This window comes from Zingiber officinale, chromosome 9A (assembly GCF_018446385.1).
Source record: "Zingiber officinale cultivar Zhangliang chromosome 9A, Zo_v1.1, whole genome shotgun sequence".
NCBI lineage: Eukaryota > Viridiplantae > Streptophyta > Magnoliopsida > Zingiberales > Zingiberaceae > Zingiber > Zingiber officinale.
In genome coordinates this window covers 121731146-121750493 of record NC_056002.1, presented here as the reverse complement: position 1 = coordinate 121750493, position 19348 = coordinate 121731146, and the positions used below count along the sequence as shown (strand labels likewise).

At 37.8% G+C, this 19348-nt stretch overlaps 1 protein-coding gene across 1 annotated transcript; it reads right to left on the bottom strand.

Moving 5' to 3' along the window:
- Positions 1-3573: 3573 nt before the first annotated feature.
- On the bottom strand, positions 3574-5159 carry LOC122021400 (probable BOI-related E3 ubiquitin-protein ligase 2). The gene is made up of 3 exons (XM_042579521.1): positions 4978-5159; positions 4327-4786; positions 3574-4243 (listed from the first exon to the last, which is right to left on the bottom strand). Exons 1-3 carry the CDS (start codon positions 5019-5021, stop codon positions 3698-3700), a joined length of 1050 nt encoding a protein of 349 aa, XP_042435455.1. The 5' UTR covers positions 5022-5159; the 3' UTR covers positions 3574-3697.
- Positions 5160-19348: the final 14189 nt, after the last annotated feature.

Here is a 19348-nt window from a genome sequence, read left to right as displayed (position 1 = left end):
AAATTATAAAAATATTAAAATCTTACCCTATAAAAAAATAAAAATAGAATAATACTTAAAAATTAAAATTATTTTTTATACATTAATTTTTTTCTTATATCTTTTCTTATATTGTCCCACCAGATATATTAGTGAACTCAAATTTGATTCTGTTTTTTAACTACGTGCGTCTTTTCATTTTTACCTTTGATATATTGAATGGCTGGTCCACCTCCTTTCTAAAATACTCCATCCATATACGGTTGTAAATCAAGAGGAGACTCCTCCTCCTCCGCTCATCACTGTTGTCAAACGTTTGATGTCAAAGGAATTAAAAGCCTGTCACTGTCCCTAAAGCGAGGTGCCTCGAGAGCAGCAGGGCGTGGTGGCCGGCCATCCAGATACAACAAACAAAGCGAGCAAAAGCATTCAAATCCATTTTAAAATCATAATTCAGTTCGATCATAATTTTGAATAAAAAATTAAAAAATTAATAAAAAATAAAAAGTTGATTCGGAAATTAAAAACAGATTTAAAGCAGATCTTGCCGCTCTGCCACTGAGGGGGGACCACGCCCAACACCCAAAGCGATGCGTGTTCCCTTAAAATTGGGTGAGATGGGACAGCTCCAGTTTCAATCAAGTAAAGTTTACTGTAGCAAAGATGATTATACTCGAGGTTAATCACGGTTAACCGTTCGTTGGTCTAACTGCTGCATAGTAATCACAAGGGCAAACAATGAGTAATCCCGAACAAGCAATCATATGGTAAAAGGTAAAATTGTTCGTCTCTATTATTCTCGTCGCATCCGATCTCAGATCATCACGAGATAAATAAATCATGATAGCCGAGAGGGCAAGTGATGGTGGAATGACTTGCATATACAGGGTCCAGAGATTTACGTCCCGACAACCTTATGATTTGATTCCGCGACATGTGATAAGCATATCATCACTTATCATTTCGGATCATTTTGGTAAAAAGGTAAATACGCTCGTCCCCAGCGCCCCACCAATCCGTCCCAGAACCAACACGGAAGAGATAAATTACGGACGGCTACTATCCTTTAGAATAATAACTGACACATAAGGAAGGTATTTATCTCGACTTTGCCGAGATTCGAACTCCAGACCTTATTATGATAATATTTTATGCGTTAGTCACTAAACCATCTGAGGAGACTTATCATTTCGGATCATGCTCCTATGAAGGTTAGACGTAATGCAGTTAGTATTCATATGGTAAATTTATCGAATTAGGTATAAGTCAATTGAGGATTTCATTATTTTAGGTTATATCCTCCCGACTAGGAAATTACTATATATTTTATATATCATATAATCGATGATATTCAACCGTTTGAATTAAATGATTTTTTTTTTTTAACAGGATTGAACCAGCAATCAAGTTCATCATTTTTCACTGATTCCTTTCTGGGCAGTAAAAATATTTAAGAAAATAATAAAAATGCTTATTCCTTTTCTTCAAAAAAACTAAAAGGAATTTATTTTTCGTTATCACTAAACCTTTTTTCTCTACCTATAATTAAACACAATTTTTTATCTTCTTATGTCGCTTTCTTCTTTAATCTAAACTAAATTATTGTTCTTATTTTCTTTTTCATCATTTCTGTACATTGGTGTTTATTATTTGTTGTTCATACAGAAATAATAATTAATAAATTTAAGACATTTTTAATAGTTAGAGTTTTAAAGAATTTTTTTTATGATTTTAATATATTACATCAATAATATGAAAATTTATTAAAATATCTTCAATTGTTAGTACTATAAATAAAATTTTCTACAATCCAATCCATAACATGAGTTACATGACTTTATAAATATTACATCACTTCCAAAATAAAAATCTCTAGATGCTCTTATAAAAATTTTATAAATCTCTCGTAAATTTTATATAAGATGCTCTTATATAAATTTTAAAATAAACAAAGATTTTTATTTTATTTTTTAATACTATAGATAGAGATTAGTCAGAAAGCATTATAGGAGTAACATATTAAAATATTTATCACTTTGTTTTTTTTTTAAATTTACCAGTGTCTTCGGAGTCAATCAAGCCTTCTTTATTATAGTAGATTATGAAAAGATAGCAAAGTCTTTTTTTTAATGGCCTAGTCGCGACTAAATGGATCTGAAAACAATTTTTAAAAAATACATAGTGAGAGTTAAAAATTGTTATGTAAGTTTTGATTAATCTAGATCCAATATGATTCGATTTTATCTCAAATTGCTCTTTTATTATATGGTTTATTAAGGCTCCAAAATTAAAAAAAATTTCATGAGGCCCCAAAGGATGACACCGTTGGTATTTGCATGGATGCTTATAGGTCTTGTGGTCAATTTTTAATAGGTACAAAATATATCGATGAATGGTTGATCTCGCCTAAGTAAAAGATCACTATACTAGAGCAAATGCCTAGAGTATTTTACCTCTTTTTATAAAGTGTGAGGTTGTTCTGGATGGGCCGCTAAGGTGAATGCAATTAAAGCTCCAAAATTAAAATAATTTCATAAGGTCAATTTTATAAGCTCCAAAGAATATCAACACTAATTAAACTTGAAACAAAACTTATTATATCCTTAATAAAAAAACAAGTTCTCATGACAAAGTAAAACCGTATGATTGTATTAAGTATTCCACTATAAAATTCATCGGGAAGTAATAACGGTATCTATATTAGTTTGAACATTAATATATATATATATATATATATATATATATTCATTATTTATGAATCTCATCTAATTGTTTATTTTTATATTAAATAAATTAATAAAAATTTAATTTTATACTGGCTCATTAACTATATTCAAAGTATACATTCATCTATATTAATTATAATATTATTTAAATATTATAACACTCACATATTAACATCATGATGTAGGAGTTCTTGAAATAACAAGGATTAAAATTATAGTTTATTGGACAAATTTGGATAATGAGTAAGTTTTAAAAAAAAACATAGTTCCATTTTTTTTCTGCCTTATAAACGAGGAACTTAAAAGGCAGCCAAATCAGACGACAATATAACATGGGCATCCTTTGAATAATAAATCTTTTAAAAGGTACACGCATTTAGGAATCAGGAAAAGAGAAGCCACAAGATATTTTTTTTGCATTAGATATGCATTTTCACTTAGTTCGTTTCAGGCGTAATTTTTTTGTTTATTTACTTTATGTATGAAGTTAATTTTTTGGCTTGTAGAAATTGTCCTTGTCGATCGAGCCAATTGCGGTGAAGGCTGAGTGCCGTGTGGAGGAGTCCAGCTTTCCACCATTTTCAGAGGACATTAATTACGACAGAGATAAGATTTCTGAAATATGAAATCGTGAATCCCGTAAAGAAACGTAGAAAGGCCACTGAAACTGACGTAGCGTGGGAATCTCCCGAGCACCACCAGTTGGTGCGGCCTCGGCGTAGGCAACGAATTAGGGTTCATCAGCAATGTGATCGCCGATTAAAGAAAGATAAATTCAGCAAAATTAGTACGAAAGTGTAAACGAACAGTGCAGTTTAACTCCGGCGATAATGAAGGGCGAGGGACAGAGCCACAGACGCTGCTACGATGAGAATAAGGAAATTGCTAGAGAGTGAAAAAAAATGGTATGAACAAATTGCGCAGCCTGAGAGACGGGAAACACCGGAGGAAAAAAAAAAAAGCGGAGCTCGTGCGCAGCCGCCGGAGGTTCGTCAACACATGAGGACTTCCAGGCTGCGGTTCTTGGTGGCGCCGCAGATGGGACATGCGGCGGTGACGGACTCGCACGCCTCGCAGAGAGAGAGATGACGGCAGGGAAGCAGAAGCATGCAAACGTCCCTCTCGCCGCAAACTTTGCATGGCTTGGCCCGACGGGTTTCTAGCGACGGAGCAGTGGAGACGGCGGCGGGAGCGGCGCGGTCTGCTTCGTTGCAGCATGACTGCGCGTCGTCGGCTGGAAAGTCCAAGGATTCGTCGTTGATGTTACGGCGGACGGTGCCGTCGAGCAGGGCTTGTTCGAGAGTTGTCCTGAGATTGCTGACGATGGCTTCGTTGTTCTTGGCCATGTCGAACCACAGATGGTTCTCCGCGCTCATTAGCCGTACCTTCTCCTCCAACTCCGCATTCCGGCGGATGGCGCTCTGCAACCCGGCTTCCTTCTCCATCAACTGCTTCGCTGCTCGGTGCACACACACCGAGATAATCGTCCGGCAATGCCTGTTAGACATCTCCTCCAATTCACAACGCAGTCGCTCGTTCTGCGATCGATTCAAGTCACTCAGGGAGATGAGAAAGAAGAAAACTTCGATCCATTGCATAAAAGAATAAACATTAATGGTACCTGTAGCCGAACGAGCGCATCGACTTCCAGGTTCTGTTGGTAGAGAAGAGAAACGAGATCTTGTACAGAAGAAGAAACGGGCTGAGGCATCGAAGCGTGCCGGCCACTGGTGGAAGTCCCTCCCGATTCCAGCAATCGACTCTGCGCAAGAAGCTCAGGCACGACTCCAGCTACCTTCTTCGGAGCCGCAAGATAAGGAAAAATCGGCGTCGCCGAGATTCGGCTGTGGCACGGCAAAGCCCCAGATTCCACCCGCGCCCGCTTTCCCAGATTCGAGGCGTTGCAGGTGAGCTCACTCTGCCAGTCGCTCGCCATCGTTCGATCGAACACGATTTGCGCCGCCTGCTGCTGCTGCTGCTGCTGCTGCTGCAGCAGAAGCTTTCCTCCCCCATCGCCATTGCTACCGAGTTGCAGAAGATTGCAAGCATCTTGATGCACGACCTGGAGTTCATCCATCCCTCTGCAAATCCAATCGCGCATAGAGAGATTGAGCCACAGAAATCAAACCCCACCGCACGGATCATATACGGTACTAGGTCGATCGAGAGAGGAACCGATCGATTTCAAAGACGCGAAGAATTCCAGAAGAATAGCTCCACAAAGTAGACGAATCAACCGAGACGCAACAGCGAGGAAACTTGAACGACTCACCGATTCCCGAAATCGGAGGCGAAAACCATGGCTTCCACTGCCATCACCAATCGATCCAAGAGATCCCTGCTCTCCACCACGCCAACCCCTTCGTTCCAACAAACAGAGCGCACGAAATGGCGAGAGACAAGTATGGGCGTGACACCTTTATAATCCTCTCTAACCTCTCTCTCTTTTTCTCTCTCTCTCTTTATATACAAACCATATAAAAAAGAGGGAGGCAGAGGTGGCCACGTACGAACAGATAATGCCAAAACGAAACAGACTCGTTTTGCAGATTAATTCAGTGGCGTGGGAAAAAGCAACCCGTAAAAAGCAACGATCCCGTTTTCCCTTAATTGACCGGTTCGGTTTATTTTATTTTATTTTATTTTGTTTTGTTTTATTGAAACTTAACGGAGGCAGGGCAACGGACGGTCAACGACGCACGCTAGTCGTGATGCCGTTTTCGTCGACTAGCTAACGTGCCTCTCTCGAAATGGTGCGTGAACTGCCTGCTGCTTCTGGACTCCACTCTCATTAAAGCCAAATATCAATTTCTCCTTTTACTTTTACCAATGCAATTCAATGCAATGCGCCATGGGAATAACGTGACTCCTCGAACTAGGAACGTAACCCAAAAAGACTAGCTACGAACGATAGCTTCGTAATTACGGAGCCAGTACGGACGTTCGCTCGCTGCGCTGCACTGCACTGAACTGCACCGCCGGAGCCGGTGGCAGCGGCCGTGCCCTGCTTGCAGGAGTACTGCGCTGTCCTGCGCGTTTCGTCTCGCTTTCCCTACCTCCATCTTTATCGATGACAAGGTCACGCAATCACTGAGTGCCAGCCTCAGATTCATTGTTCCTGTGACTTGTTGCTGTTTAATTAATTTGATGGGAAGGAAAGGGAAGGGAGGAAAGAGAGGAGAGCGAAAGATGGGACCAAGGAGGACGGAGGGTATCATGCACCTTATCCCATGTCCGTACTTTATGCCACTGTCTGCTTTAAAAAGAGATCTCTCAGGCCGAGCCAGTTCCTGCTCATCATTATGGCGGGGAACAGCAGTAAAATCGGCAGCGGTAATTAGTACAACAACGTAGACGCGCCCGAGGGCACGGTCATATCAAATCGGATCAAGGAGGCTTTGCTGGCGACAATTTTTTTTTTTTAATTCTTACATCTAATCTAACTGTTCGAACGGACTAAGCCGATCAGTGATTGATCCGGTTCGATAATTATTTTTTCTATCTATTATCAAAATAAATATGATACATAAATATTTCATCATCTAATAATGAAAGTCCTAATTCTTTTTCACTCTGATATTTTATTGTTCGAATCAACTAATCCTATAGATGATTGATAAAATTTTTTCATCCCATCCAAGTAAAAAAAATTTAAGAAAATGCTGTTACTATACGATTGTCACAAGGGCAATGGGTCCCTTCGACCAATTGTAACGAAACTATGCTTATCTTAAATGTCCATGACAATTTGTCTTCAAATTATTGGAAGGAAACTATATTATAAGGTTATATAGTTTATATCCAACCATTATAATTAAAAATCGGAAAAAAATAATTGAGAATACATATCCGTCGAAAAATGATCGATGACAAAAAAAAAACAGGGGAGAATTCGAGAGTAAGGAGGAAGGGAGAAATGAGAAGGCGGTTTTATTGTCGTAATTATGGGTTGATGGCGTACGTCTCAGGTAGAGGGTAGCAGGAGGGGTGGGACGTACGTGGGGATCCTGTGGCTTGGCCTCCTCTGCCTGCTGCATGCGTCTCTGTCACGCTGCTGCCCGCAGTGCCTGTCTAAATCCATCCATACCGCATCGATGTGATATATTCTTACTTTAAATTCTAAAAATTATTATTATTATTATTATTATTTTATTCTTCAATTTTATTGCAGTCGAGCAATTGATCATTTGATTGGCTGTCTACTTAATTTTTCTATTTGTTTGGTAGACAAATCCCGAAATCGTATATAACCATTTTATAATAAATTTTAAATTAAATAATTTTATTCCAATGATTAATTTTTAAAGTAGATTTTACATTATTTCGAGAATTTTGATCCAAAGTTGGCAAATCTATTGTCTTAATTAATGCTTAAAAACCATTTCAGTTTTATTATAAATTTTTTCTCGTGACTATTGGGAATGTGCCTGACTTATCTACTATTTGAATGCATACTACTTAATTGAACTGGCATTAATTTTATTAGTTAAAAATAGACATAAATTTTCAAAATTAGTACCAAACAGAAATACATATCCAAACTTAACAAATGCTTATTCAATTTGTTGTTATAGTAATTATGATTTATAAATAATTCATTTTGAATCATCAAGTCGTAGTCATAATATTGTATCTGTTATAATAATATAAAAATAAAAAAATTAAATAAAAATAACTGAGACGAGATAGAACGCTGTTTGATAATAAATAAAAAATATATTATTTTGACGGTTCAATAAAAAAAGAAGTCATTTTTATTTTTACCAAAAAAAATACTCATAGATATGGTGGTTTGAGTAACTTTTAATTATTTATTTAGTAGATTGTTGGGGTTCACGTATCAGCCACTAAAATCTCGACACGTTTGGTTGGATTGGAGATCGGGAAGTTGCAAACTCCAAGTTGATAAAATTATGCGCATAATGATTTAATTATGAGCACGTGATCGTTGGCTGGGGCATTTGCCAGCATAGACACCAATTATAGGATCAGATTAGATAGACTAAGTTCTCTTAAGACGGTACGATACGAAGTATTATCATATGAAATTTTAACATTAAAATTTAGTGCGCCTGAGTGTATTTTTTTTTTAATGTTTTAATCATCTATAGTGCGCCTGAGTGTATTTTTTTTAAATGCTTTAATCATATAGATGATTATTAATCATCAATAATTTACTTCTTTAATGTTGATCTACAGATAAATAAATAATTTTTTTTTATTTTAGTTAGGGATGTAATTTCGTCTGAATCCGATGAATAATCCGATATTCGACCCGAATAGAGGAAGATATGAAGGAAATTTTTATACCCGATTATAATAAATGAGTATTTTGGATATGAGTATTTTGGATATGAGTATAGAGACGGATGTGGTAAAATCCTACCCATACCCTACTCGATACCCCATATATATACATATATATATATATAAGCCTATTTTTTATTAGGAAAGAAAAACTTTAGTCCTCTTTTCGTTTTAGAAAAAAAAAAAAACTTAGTTTGTCTTTTTATCCGATTATCAACACGTATCTCATCTTCTTTTCCATGGGAAATATCCACCCGATCGATGGAGCGCGAGACGAGGAAAAGCTGACAAGTACATTGAAATATATATATTTTTTTAAATGAGAATGGTATGGAGTAATAAGATGATGGGTAAGAAATGGATACCCAAAACTCCGATGAGTATGGGGATGAGTATGAAAATTAAATACCCGATGGGTATGAGGATGAGTATGAGTATAGATATAATAAATGGGGATGGATATGAAGGATATTAAATCCTACCCATTGTCATCCCTAGTCTTAGTCATATGTATTAATGGCTAATAGTCACGTGATTTATCTTCTCCATATTATTCTAGAAATAGATTGACAAATTTATGAACGAATCATCTCTTGTAATAGATTAAATCGACTGAACAAACTCTATCCACTATGAGTCTAGCCGTTAGTAGTCATCCGTAATTTACTTCTTTCATATTAGCTTAGAGATAGGTTGGTGGACTTTCTCTCATGTCTTAGTCACCTGTACTAATAGTTAGTAGTCACATATAATTTATTTTCTCTATATTATTCTAGGACAGATTGACAAATTTACAAATAAATCATCTTTTATCACATATTAAATTAACTAAATAAACTCTATCCCGTATGAGTCTTGCCGATCAAGTAAATCAATAGGTCGGTTAAATCGAAGGGATTGGACAGAATTAGATACGAAAACAAAATATATAGATTATTAATAAATTCACCTAGTAATATCATTATGTAATTATATTCGGAAAAAAACAAATAGAGAAAAAGAACGAATCGTTGCCCTTTCAATTCCGTTCTTATCAAAATTTCATCATCAAGCAGAACAAATCAATATGCTCCATCGGTGCTTTGAAAATCCAAAGGGAATAATTGCGATTATTAATTGATTCTCGTCCTATTCGGCTGCGGTCAAAATGGAGCCTTGAGACATCCATTTCACTTCGTCTGCAAGAGCAAAACATACAAATCAATCACATACGTACACAGTTAGCGTCAAGGTTTCGATTACTTCAACTCACGCAACTTTGACCCAAACAATCGATATGGACGCAAAACTTAAAAACATTAATGCAAAATTGGAATGTCTTCAATTTTAATAATTAAAAAAATTATATATACACATACCCACACGATTAAAATGTATATTAAAAACCTCAATAAATAATTTGGATTTGGTTCCCACGGCAGTTTTTTCCACGAAAGTATATATATATGTATAATTAAATGATGATAAAATTATTACATCTCTCTAGATGAAACTTTATATCACTTGATGTCTACAAAGAGCTAGACATCTGGACCTTGTGAAACATCTTCTCAATTCAAGGTAGATGTCTTGTTTAGTTTATATAACATGTTGTCCACCTTTCTCAGTCTACCATACCATGAGCAAGCAACCAAATTGATGCTTTGATAGTATACATTGCTTTTAAATCATCGAAAACCAAGAAACTTTGTACATTCACGGGCGAAAGAATTCATATGTCAAAGCTGTCCCGTTTCACTCTGCCGTGAACTATTCAATGAGCTTCATATTTATGACATCCTCTAAAAGAACATCACGAATGTAGTAATACTGTGAGAAAAATCTCAACCTTCACCTTCGGTTTCCTTGTTAGATTTAAGGTTGTTTCATGTTAAGCGCATCGTTATGATGGTGGCAAAACATGAATACGCTCGCCTCTAACGTTCTCGTCAATCCATCTCAAGGTCAACACAGAGAAAATAAATCATGGACGACTACTAACTTTTAAAATAATGACTAGCACATAAGATAATAATAATTTCATGGACAATTATTGATATTTTACTGAGTTGGATACTTGGAGTTAGAATATTGTATTCTACCTAGTTTTAAAAGGCCCCTAATTGATATGGTCTGATAACGCAATTTGACAAGTGCTTTTGTGCTAATAGACAAATTTGACTTAAAATTTAGAGATGATGGAGTAAATAGTTTTTTTTTATAATTCATATATTTAATTTTTCGAATTGATTAGTTCCGGTGGTGACCATCCGATTCTATAAAACATTTTTATCAATCATAGGATAAATTAAAAAAATACTTGTGAAGGTACATTTAACCGTCAATGTAGATAAGATTACATTGCCGTTCCATCAAAGGAAAATGGCTAAACCTTAGGTACATTAATGCTGGGCTCCACAATTTGTTGGACGGGCACTGATTTTATCATCATAGTTAATTTATTGTGGCAGGATTATATTTTACAATATTTTTTATTCTAGGCGTTTACTAATGAAGGAAGTTGATAATCTACCAATTAGTCCATCTAGCTCTTATAGCTAGAGCTGTCGGATGGAGGGGCCTTCAAAAATTTGTCATCTAGTGGGAAGCGACGGGCAGGACAATCCATTATCCCGACAAATTAGGAAATTGTCAATTTAGTCCCATTGTTTTTTAAGCGGGCTATCATTAAAAAAAATCACTATAATTCTCATTTTATAAATAAACTTCGACTTGGACAAATATTTCTTTTCTAGACTTTCTATTTTTTTTCCCTCTCAACCCATACACCCATAACCCATGAGGATTGACACATTTAGGTTCGCTTTTGATTGAGTTGAAAAAATTCAATCCAACTTGTTTAAATTATTTGACGGATGAGATTAACCCATAAATCTTAATATAAATTGATGAATCTAATTATAACTATTCCACAATCCTTCCAAATTGATGGGGCATTGCTCACATTAGGATTCACTCTAATGAGTTTTATATAAAAAAAAGTATATGGGCAAACAATAAAATGACTTTCTTATGTATTAAAAAGAGTGCTATTTCTTTAAAAATAAAAAACACTTTATTGTTAGGACCCTACGAGTTATAGGGGGTTGAATAGTTTTAATCGCTTCGTTAAATGAACTTGCATAGTAGAAGTTTGACAAAACGACCAAATTAGCACACCCACAACACTAACACATTTATTTTACTTAGTATCGGTCTCTCAGGCGACTAATCCAAGCTAGTGATCCACCATCATTAATAATTTCCTCCTTCTTTGATCAAAAGTGGAGGTGAAGAAACATCTTACAACAATGTTATAAGGGATTTAATTACAATTTTCACCAAATGAAAAAGCTACAAAAGAGATTACAAGTTTAGCTAAGTTCTCCTTCTTTTGGTTGCTTGAAAATGAAGGCTTGAGGTTGATGTTGAGTAAAAATATCGCAATGGAATGGTAACTTACTCCGGTGGAAAACCCCCTTTTAAACAACTTAGAATCAAGTTATTTTTGCACCTTTTTGCCACCATTAATCGATTGGTATAACTCACTAATTGATTGTTAATCGTTGACTATCCATTGAATGGTAACTAACACCAAATCAACGGCTGAGATTAACTCAATTTTGAATACATTCGATTGGTGGGAATTACCAATCGATTGATAAAGCTCAATCAATTTGACATGCTTCTGTTTGCTCGATATGCTCTGCCAATCAATTGTACCAATCGATTTGCAAATCCCAGTCGAGCTATCAATCAATTTGTCAAGCTTCTTTTTGCTCAAACTTTGGTTTCCAATCGATTAGAGTAACCATCAATCAATTAATAAGTCAGCTTGTGGAAACATTGAATTTTAGATTTAACCCATTGGTCTAAAAAAATCTTGATTTAGGGTTTAGGATTTAACTCACCAATCAATTGGTGAATCGATTGGTGAACCATAATTCAAAATTTTCATCCTAAATCCCCAAAGCACATAACTCCCTTCAGGTCTACAATGTATCAACTGATTACTAAATGTTGTTAATCAATTGATACATTTATCTCAACTATCCTAAAGACCAAAGCCCACCTAAACTTCTCTATTCTTGATTCTCCAATTACCTCATGCCAGATGAACCTCTTGCTCCCTGAACTTTTGTGCTTGGAGCTTTCTCTTTTTCGAGTCTTCATTTTCTTTTGCATCTGATCTCGTGATCTGCTCAGGTTTCCACCTTTTGACAAAAATCTAATCCTTGATCTTCTTGGTCTTTCCTTGCCTTGCATCCGATCTTCTAATTTGCATGGACTTTTTCTTGCCAAGAATCTGGTAATTTCTTCTTGGATTCTCTTTGCCTTACATCAGGTCTTCTGGCTTGTACACACATAATGCAAGTGAGATCTATTTTATTGACCTAAACTTAAATAATTATCAATCATTAAAACTTCTCATACGGAGCATGATTACACCAACATTTATTATATTATTCATTCTCAAAATATTTTTATTTTATCGATTTGATCAAAATTATGTCAATTCTATCATAATTATTATAGCTTATAATAATTATGACTATAATTATTGCATCACCTATCCTCGAGATACTCTTGTCTGGCTCTGTGTAGGGAGTCTCCCATGCACTAATATCCATAGTGTGGAAGCGTGACTTGACTAAATGTATTTCGGCCAAACTGTCTTACTCATGGTTTCTTGGGTCTAGCTTCTCTGAAATCATCATAGACCCTCTAAACACTCCCTTTATATGTCTTAACCAAATAACTAGGGTTTGTCTTGCAACCTCTGGGTTATCTACAACTACTAAAATACTATTTCTAATGTATAGCATCTTCTTAATAAGTGGGGAGTCTGTACATTTAACTTGTCACTCCCATATCCCCATTTGTTGTAAATATGTGTGGTGTATCTAGCGTATCCATAGTGAGTCTTGCTTGTTCTGTATATGCCATAGAATCTTTGCCAACAACGCAAGGTTCCATGCCCTTAAGTCCCTCAAGCCAAGACCACCTTCTTTCTTCGACCTACATAATTCTAACCATGCTATAGGGGTTCTTTGTAGTCCACATGAAAGATCTGTAGATACTTTATATGCACTCTAGAACTCCACAGAGAAGGGATAATATAGACATCCAGTAGTATTCCATAGCGTAAAGGACTGACGATATAAGTTGGGCTTTCCAAGCATAAGATAGGGCGTTCTTTGGCCATAAATTATGCTCTTAGTGAGAGAGTTCATCAGTGTGTAATAATATGAGATCTTCAACTTCTGAGAGGCTATGGGGATCCCTAGATATTTGAAAGACATATCCCTATTTGAAATCCTTATAATACTAAGCATCCATTCCCGAGTGGAAATATCTTTTCTTACCATGTATATGCTAAATTTAGGTAGGTTGGCTATAAGGTTGGTCATATGAGCAAACTGTGATAGGCAGTCAACCAGTTGCATACTAAAATCACATCTCCACAGGACAAAAAAAAAAAGGGGTCATTTGCATACACAAAATGTGTTATCCTTATATGCTCAGATTTAGGGTGTAAATGAAAATATGATGTAATAGTGAGCTATTCTAGGTATCGGGAGAGATAGTCCGTGCATAGGTCAAATATATATGGGAGAGCGGATCTCCTTGTCTAAGTCCTTTATCACCCCTGAAAAAGTCATGCATAGTGTCATTGATCACTACAGAGAAGGTCATGGTGGTAACACATTCTCTTATCCATGTGATAAAAATAGTTGGGAACTGTAATGCTGAGAGGACATCTTGAAGGAAACCCTAGTGAACTAAGTCATAGGCTTTCTAAAGATCCACTTTCAAAATGCATCTCGGTGAAATTCATTTCCTAATATAGTTGCAAAATAATTCTTGAGCTAAATTGATAGTATTTGTGATGAAGCAACCTTTGACAAAGGTTATCTTGTAGGATGTAGTAGTTGGCCTATCACATCAACCAATTTACTTGCAAGGAGCTTGGAAATGACCTTATAGAATGTTGTGCAGCAAGAGATGAACCTATAATCTTACACTTTGCTTGCATGTGCCATTTTGAGTACTAAAGAAATCAGTGTATGATTCCATGATTTAAGTAGTTGACCAATTGAGAAGAACTCCAATACGACTGTGATGAAATCCTACTTGACTGTATCCCATGTCTGCTTATAGAATTTGGAACTATATTCATCTGCTCCAGATGCCTTAAGGTCTCATATATCAAATAGAGCTCTCTTGATTTCCTCTTCATTCGGAGTTCTGGTTAATTGGGATTGTTGATCAGCTGAGACTACTTGCCCGAATTGCATACAATATGGAATGGGGCTTGGTGCAACTGTGTCCCAAGTTTTGTGTGAAACTGTGTCATGAATTCTTGCACCACTTCCTTAGGCTTGGTCGTAGTTCCCTATTGTTGTTCTCTACAACCACTATCTCCATTCTCTTGTTGTTTCTCTTCACGAAGGAATGAAAAAAGGAGTTTTTTTTGTCAACTTGAAATATGTATGCTTGGCCCGCTATTGATATAAGAGGTATTTGGCCTGTGCAAGCAAATCTATTATTTTCTTTGCTTTTTGATATTCCTCATCTATATGTCCTTGGGCTAGGCCTCTTTGTTGTATTTTCTCTAGGTATAGTTATGCCCTTTTTGCCCTCTCTTGGATGTGTTGATAGTTTTAGTGATTCATCTACCGAAATTCCATCTCGAGCAATGTAACATTCTTCTTAAGCTTATACTGAGTTGTGGAAGTTGATTGAAACCCAAATGAATCATTCACATGTTGTAGAACTTGAAAGGCTTTACTTGATATCTTCGGGATTCCAAAATGGAGACTATACAGGAGGCATGATTTGAGAAAACTTTAGGGGCCCTGAATTCAACAAAATTGCTCCTATCTTGCTCAACCATAACTTATTCACCATGGCCCTATCAAGTTTGCACACTATGTGCCCATTGGCCCAAGTAAATTAACATTCTGTAGAGTGTAACTCCTCAACTGTAGCCATGAGGGAAACTTTTGGAAGTTAGCTATAGCATACGATGTGAGATTCATTCCTCCTTGTTTATCAATAGGGGAGAGTGGAGAGATGAAGTCTCCTATGATAAGCCAAGGAAGATCCATAGTTTTAACAATTTGTTGCGAGTCTACTCACATGTGTTTCCTACTAGTGATTGGGAGGTGTCCATATACAAAGGTAGTGCAAGGTCCTTGTAACATTGCATTGGATGATAGTGTGGATGAACTGCTCTCCCCACTACTTGATTTTCAAAATGAGGTATGGAAATCCCATAGTAGTAGCATCCGACTTCAAGGGGAGTTGCCTAAATGTTATTTTGTGTGCCATTGCTGAAACCTGGTACTTTTCAATTTAATTTTGATAACATTGATCCATCAACTTTGGGGTTAATTCTCAATTTAGTCCCTCATTATTTGACGTGGTGTTGATTTCGTCCCTAATTTTTCAATTGACCAAATTTACTCCTTCAATTTTCGAATTTTTTCCCAAATTGATCCTTCCGTCCAAATCTCCGTTAAAATAGATGGGAAGACTTGTTTAACCGGTGGAAGTGACCAGTTACTTTTATTCTTGCGCTACGAATCCGTTGAGGGTAAACTCATCATCAGATGCGCCGACAGCGAAGGCTGCGAGGTTGAGGTGGAAGAAGAGGAGAAGGAAGAACAAATCCTTGAGGAACATGATCTTAGAGACTGCCTGAAGAAACTAATCATCGATCAACTACTTCAAGGCCAAGGTTAGTGATTTCTTTCCTAATTTCCCAGACACCACACTTATTTTCTTCGCCTGATAGCGAAAGATGGCGACAAGTTTGACTTATCTTTCGAACCTCTTGACAACTTAGATAACAAGTTTGACTTGAATTCTGATTCAGCTAGTTGATTCCAGAGAAAAAGATCGAGCGATCCTGTTGAAGCAGTAGAATAATCTATAGAGAGGAAGACATGATACTATCTGTAGTGACCGCTAGAGAAGACGATGGAAACGAGGAGACATGTCCGTTAGAACTCTTCCCGCTATGTGGCACGAAGCCGGGGAAGCTCAGGTGAGTTGGCTCAAGCTTCGGCGGCGTCAGATCCCCCTCCAGGTACTGCACAACTCGGCGCATGCTTGGCCTCGCGATAGGCAGCGGGTGCGAGCACAGCAGTCCGAGCTTCAGCGGGTCTGCCGTCGTCAGCACCAGTCCCTTTCACCAACTCTCCGACACCCAGTCCAGCAAAACAGGGTGCTCGGAATCAGCCGCGAAATCCATCGGCCTCCTTCCGCATGCGACCTCCAAGAGGAAGGCCCCGAACACGAACACGTCGGCCGTGGTGGAGGCCTTCCAGGTTCGAGCAAGCTCCGACGCGAGGACTTGGAGCCAGAATAAAAGTAACTGATCATTTCCACCAGTTAAACCAGTCTTCCCGTCTATTTTAACAGGGATTTGGATGGAAGGATCAATTTTGGAAAAAGTTCAAAAATTGAATGACTAAATTTGGTCAATTGAAAAATTAGGGACGAAATCAGTACCACATCAAATAATGAGGGACTAAATTGAGAATTAACCCATCAGCTTTGCTTCCATGATACATAATGTTGGTGCGGGAAGCATCCGACGATCGAACCCAAGTTTTGATAATGGCAAAGGGTTCAAAGTTAAGTCTTGTTATTATCTAACATGTTGAATGAGTGTTTTAGGAAAGTCCAACCTGCGGTTAGGCAAAGGTGAAAACCCTAGGGGGTGGTAACCCTAGGTCTTAGGGGGCGGTAACCCTAGGTGGAGGAAAGTCCTAGCTGCGGTTAGGCAAAGGGAAAACCCTATGGGGTGGTAACCCTAGGTCATAGGGGGTGGTAACCCTATGCGGAAAGTCTTGGCAGGTCGATGGCTTCAGGCAAAAGTCCTAGGGGGTGGTAACCCTAGGTGGAAAGTCCTGGTGTCGCGAACCAGGTGAAAGACTAGACTAGCCGGGGAAGCGGATGTCCAGCAGAAAGTCCGGAAGCATCGAGTGCTGAGCAAAAGTCCAGTCGATCTGGAGGATCGACTGACAACAGGTAAATCTCTTGAGTGGAGTAGGTGAGGACGCGTTCCCCGTAGAGGGAACAGTAGGCGTCGGGTCGACCTAGGGTTTCCGGTTGGAAATCCAAAATCAGACTCGGACAGTCCGGAGACTGTCTATACTTCATTTATCATGTTTATTGTGCTAACTTTGTGCTGCAGGATAGTGTTTGGGACTAACGTATCTTGCATGTGCAAATGAGCAACCTAAAGCCTCGGATGAACAGTGTCCGAGGCGCCTCCATGGAGCTTGGAGGCGCCTCGGGTGCAAAAGCTGAGCTGGCTTCGAAGCACCACTGGAGGCACCTTGAAACAGGCAGAAGACGCCTTGAGAGGGCTGTAAGGCGCCTTGAATGGATGAAATTCGACCAGGTCAGTTTTGATCCACGCGGAAGACCAGGCAGTATGGCGGCGCCTTGAACAGCCTTCAAGGCGCCTTGAACACCCTTTATAAGGGGGTTTCGACCAGCACTTCAATGAATCAAGTTTGAGGCTTTCCTTCTTCAACGTGCTGCTAACAAAATCATTCCGAAGCGTTGCTACAACATTCCGACGACCCGGAGCTCTGCTTTCTTCTTCTTTAAGTTGTCGGTATAACTTTATTATACTTTCTTTGTAAGAAGCTTGTAATTCTTATCGAGATTATAGTTGTTGCCCACCGGAAGCGATCAAGGATCGCGGCCTTCGAGTAGGAGTCGATCAAGGCTCCGAACGAAGTAAAAATCCTCCTGTCTCTGTGTGCTTGTTTTGTTTTATTCCGCTGCTTAATTACTCCGATAATTCTTACGTTTCCGATAATCGAACAAAATAGCCACGAGCGCTATTCACCCCCCTCTAGCGCGGTCTCGATCCAACACATAATACACTCAACCTCCATTTTAGAAGGAGGTATGTTACCTCCTTCTGTTTGAGGCCTTTTTTTAGGCCTCTAATGTTCCATACTCCTATGTTTATATGGGTTTAGGTGGTAGTTGCGGTCTAACATTGATTTTCCTTTGCTTTTTCTTGTGGCTTATTTTCCCTTGTGTAGTTCATGCCTTGCTTGACCTACCACCTTCACTAGATATGTCCCTTCCCCTTGTATCTGTGTGTCCTTACTATTAATAATCTCCTAGTACTCTTGGTGAGGTTCTTGCCTAGTAAATCTCATGTTTTGATACCAATCTGTAACCGAAAGTCCCATAATTATTGGTCTGGGATCCTGATACTCATTTTATTCAGACCCGGTGTCATCTAGTATTTGTTCCCCTTTGTTAGCTTTAGACCTTGCTTTGACCTTCAAAAGCCATCCTTTCTCACATCTTGACATTGCAAGGCCCCTGTATGTATTTTCTACTCCTTTCATCATGGTCGGGTCTCATTATAGGTATTAATTTCCAAGCCAACTAATAGATGTGCCATTCCTTTGGGGGTATCTATTATATTTGAGCGGTGCCTTAAGATAATCACCTAATGGAATGCACTATTTATTGAATAAATAAATATTCACTATTTAAGTGCACATTTTATATGTGTTGATTGGATCTTAAACTCATTTACTAAATGTCCGTAATACAATTTATAGTATGAGAGAACTTATGATTGGATCATGACTAGTGAGCATCTCTATATGTGTAATTATAAATGTATTGAATATTCACTAGTCGACGAATTGATGTGTTCGGACATCATTGATTCTACGAGACTAGCATGAGTTATACTCATTGGTCTAACTAAGCAGCTATTTCTTATTGACTGGAGATATCGGGATGTTGAAAGTTAAATGTGGATGCTAGTTACAGTAACTAGTTTATTGGAATGATTTGTTGTAAGACTTCATATGATTTTCTACATATATGGATATGTCAATGAAACTCTTACTATAGCTTAAATGTGAGTTTCCTTCAATGTGAGGTATTCAAGTTATCATGGTCATGGAGATTTATACGTTGACATCTTAAGCAAGCATGTCCGAGGAGATGTGGGCCCGGGATAATTGGGTATAAGCTAAAGTGGCCGAAGGTGTTTGAATAGCCAATAAAGGATTCACCACTCCTTACAAGGAGATGTATAATCTATGATAACTTGTTAGGATTGTTACTCAAGATCTTTGGTCAAAGCATATCTTAAGAGTATTGTACTCTTGAGCACATGTACAAGTAACTTGAATCCGTAAGACAAGGAAGTATTACTTGAGCTAGGTATAATATAGTCAGCCTAGTGAGGACTAACACACAGACCATGTTATGAACTAAGTAGGTATAAGATGAGTAAAAGGAATAAGACTTGACTGACTGTAGATGCTGAAAGGTTCATAAGTGGTTTTAAAATC

Excerpts from the sequence above, each read along its gene's own strand:
- LOC122021400 (XM_042579521.1), bottom strand. The coding sequence starts at position 5,021 with ATGGCAGTGGAAGCCATGGTTTTCGCCTCCGATTTCGGGAATCG. Across the intron at positions 4,787-4,977 it reads GCCTCCGATTTCGGGAATCG|AGGGATGGATGAACTCCAGG; the intron begins GTGAGTCGTTCA and ends TTGGATTTGCAG. Across the intron at positions 4,244-4,326 it reads ATGCGCTCGTTCGGCTACAG|AACGAGCGACTGCGTTGTGA; the intron begins GTACCATTAATG and ends AATCGATCGCAG.